The following is a 3712-nucleotide window of genomic DNA, read 5'->3' on the forward strand; positions in this document are numbered from 1 at the left end:
AATTCTAGTCATGCCCAAACCGCTCACTCCTTAAGTAGCAATTATCAAGTTATTTCAGTGAATTAGCTAAACACATATATATAGTATTCAATTTTCCTGTTTTGTTTTTTTCCATATTATTGTGAATTGAGTGAAGGTTTACAGAGATCATTGGTTTTACATTCAACAAATCATATACACTTTGTTTCACTTAAATGACTGCAATCCCCTCCGTGCAATAACAGTTATCCCAATACTTCCCTGTGGTTTACAGTATTCAATTTTCTTTAAATCATTCTGCATAAACAACGTAGTGTGCCGGCAATTATTTTAATCTAAATCCCAGGAATAGTTAGTTACCAAAATTCTGAATACAAACTCCAGACCAGTTAGACAGCATTTGATTAAAAGCCAATACTCAGTAAAGAGACTGATCTGACACTCAATCCTATTACTATGTGAAAAGAATGCAAGAATAAGAAAAGAATTAAGGGTTTAATAGCCTGTACTTTTTTGAATGCCACTTATGTCATTCCCAAACATTAGTGTAGTACTGATGACTACTACAAAGACTCACTGTTTTCTAATCTTGACCAATAGCAATATTAGCTATTTTAAAGTGATTTAATGTCCTCTAATTGCTTGGTACTGCAGTGGTTACAAATTAGGCTGCTAACCTCAAGGTCGGCAGTTTGAAACTACCAGCTGTTCTGCGGGAGAAAGATGACGCTTTCTGCTCCTGTAAAGATTTACAGCCTCGGAAACCCTGTGCAGGGTCACTATGAGTTGGAGCCGACTCCATGGTACTTAACAACAATAAAATGAAACAAATGTTTCTAGACATCTTTAATACACTAGACTGTATTTTTTGCTGGTTAGCGCTCACCAGCTGCTCTGCAGGAGAAAGATGATGCTTTTTCCTCCCAAAAAGATTTAGTCTTGGAAACCCTATGTAGGGTTGCTATAAGTCAAACCAATTTGATGGCATCTAAGAACAACCATTTAAATCTAACAAAAACTATATGAGACAGATACTAATCTCTACAGATAAGAAAACTATAGCACAGAGAATGTAAAATGTTCTTGTCCAAGGTCATCAAACTAAGAGTAACTGAATCTTGCTACAAAATTGCCGTCTTACTTGGCATAGGCAAACCTTTTGTAACAGCTGCTGTCAAAGAAGCCTGTGATGTCAGAGAACTGGTCCTTAATTGTCCTCCTAATCCAGACCTATTAGGCTATCATTATGGAGCAGTTTGATCAAAGACTCTACACTAAGAATCCCACTCAAAAGGGGGAGAGTGCAGAACAGAATTTTAAGTTCTCATGACTTTCTGGATCCAAGGGGGAGAATAAACCCTAAAACTATCACCCTGAGATAATCTGTAAAACTTAAACCAAAAACATCCCTTGAAGTTTTCTTAATATCAAATAATAATTTACTTTAACTACTAAAAAATGTCTGCCTTGAGCACTAGGCTCTTTTAAGAACTATCTATAAGGTACCAAAATAACAACAACTTGAAAGATTAAGTAGGAATCCTAGGGGCGGTGGGTTTATGTCAATGGGTGGGAGGAGTAACTCAAAAAAGGAAGGTAAGAATGATTGCACAACTTGAGCAATGTAGTCAATATCATTAAATTGTACATGTAGAAACCATTGAATTGGTGTATGTTTTTCTGTGTATATTCTCAACAACAAACTTAAAACTTTAAAAAAAATCTTATTACATTCTTGCTATCATATGTTATTTTTAATGTGTCATAATTAAGTTGTTTTCTTGGTGCACTTTAATAAAGTTGATTTTAGAGTACATTAAACAAGTTCACCTTTTTTTATAGAACACTATTCATTTTATTAATAACTAATCTTTACCTATTTTTACCTACCACGATATGAAACAAGTTCCTTATTTTGATTGCATAATACAAACATATCATCTTCCAAAGTAATAAAATTGAGATATTGGTCAAAAACCTAGAAACAGCAACAAAAAATTTAGAAGTCAATATTAAAATATAATCATGTTTATATCATTGTTTGATATATTCTATCAATAGCACAATGAAAGAAAAACAGCTACATTCAATATACACTTAAAAAAGTTACATTCAATAACTAAAAACTGTGCTCTCTAGGAGGTTACCTAAATGAACTTAAAATTAAGAATATTAAAAAGTAATAAAAACAAGCTTTTAGGCAATATTAAGAATGAGAAAAACATTTTTAGAAAATAAAATGTGAACAAATATAAAACTAAACTCTGTGACTGTGATGAGAACAGACACCAATTTTAAAGAAAATGAACAACTAGAAATGTTTATATACACTTTTAATCACCCTTAATGAAGAAAGCCACAGCAGCTTTTTCCATCTAGAATTTTTATAAGCTAAGTACTAGGCTGCTAACCACAAGGTCGGTAGTTCAAATCCACAGCAGCTCTTCAAAAGTCATAGACAGGATGGAACCAACTCCATGCCATTTAACAACAACATAAATAAAAATGGGGGGAAGTCCCACCATTTTTTGAGATGAGCAAATTAAAGTAAGAAAACTATTTGAAATAAATTTATTTAAACAAACTGAAAGCTGTTCTTAAGAATTTTATGTAAAATTAATGTTACATTTTGGAAGAGCAAAAACATTAAGGAATGAGTCTCAAAAACAAATCAGAGTTAGCACTTGCCCATCTATATTTAAGAAATATCAGTGGGGACAAAACAGGAAGTAAATAGACAGTTGTTTAGTGTTTAATTTGCCCTAAGCAGTTCCCCTGGAGTCCTGGTGACGCTGTGGGCGAACACGCTGGACTGCAAAGGAGGACTGAACCACACGGTCAGTGGTCCAAGCTCACCAGTCGCTCCTGGGTAACGTTATAAAGGATCGCTATGGATCAGAACTGACTCTACAACATTTAACAACACAGTTCCCTTGAATTTTTATTTATGTCTTTTCCAAATTCAGGAGGGCTATAACCAAAATATTCTATATATTTACTTATAAATGAAGCTGAACCTAACTAAAAAGTCACTATGATGTAGAATTACCAGTCTATTGTGAAATCCTTTTTCCTTTTAATATGCCATATTAATAGTTTCTTTGAATCCTATCTCCTAAAGTAGGGAAAGATATGGTGACTATAGTGATTACAGGTAAGACAATGTCAAGATACTCTGAAGGACAATTTATGAAAGCACAACTGTCAAACTATTTCTGAAGTGAGCTAAAAAGAAAAAGCAAAACTGATTCTGTTGATTAGTAGTGGGGTTGTTTTTATTTCCTTTTAGATTCATAGGATAGTGGGTTGTCATTCAGTTTGGTCTCTTTTGCTTAGTTCATGCTGTAGACAGTTTACATTATCAGAACTCTTGAGAACTATTGAGTGTAAACATTTCATTCTGCTCATCTGAACTATAAACTTAGTTAATTGTTGTTGTTAGGTGCCATCAAGTCGGTACCGAACCACAGAGACCCTATGCACAACAACAGAACGAAACACTGCCCAGTCCTGGACGAACCTCACAATTATTGCCATGCTTGAGCCCACTGATGCTGCTCACTTTGCCAACTCATCTTGCTGGGGTCTTCCCTTTTTCTCTGACCTTCCACCGTACAAACCCCCACCTTACAAACATGATATCCTTCTCCAGCGACTGGCCCCTCCTGACAATATGTTCAAAGTATGAGAAACGAAGTTTGGCCATCTTGGCCTCCAAGGTGCACTCTGGCTG

General features: G+C 34.8%; 1 protein-coding gene across 1 annotated transcript in view; it reads right to left on the reverse strand.

The window, feature by feature from the left end:
• Positions 1-3712, reverse strand: part of SCFD1 (sec1 family domain containing 1) — a 150934-nt gene that overhangs the window by 129247 nt on the left and 17975 nt on the right. Inside the window, exon 4 of the mRNA XM_006835505.1 lies at positions 1870-1957. Coding sequence (XP_006835568.1) covers positions 1870-1957 — 88 coding nt within the window. The remainder of the gene's footprint in view (positions 1-1869; positions 1958-3712) is intronic.

This window comes from Chrysochloris asiatica, unplaced genomic scaffold (assembly GCF_000296735.1).
Source record: "Chrysochloris asiatica unplaced genomic scaffold, ChrAsi1.0 scaffold00017, whole genome shotgun sequence".
Taxonomy (NCBI): Eukaryota; Metazoa; Chordata; class Mammalia; order Afrosoricida; family Chrysochloridae; genus Chrysochloris; species Chrysochloris asiatica.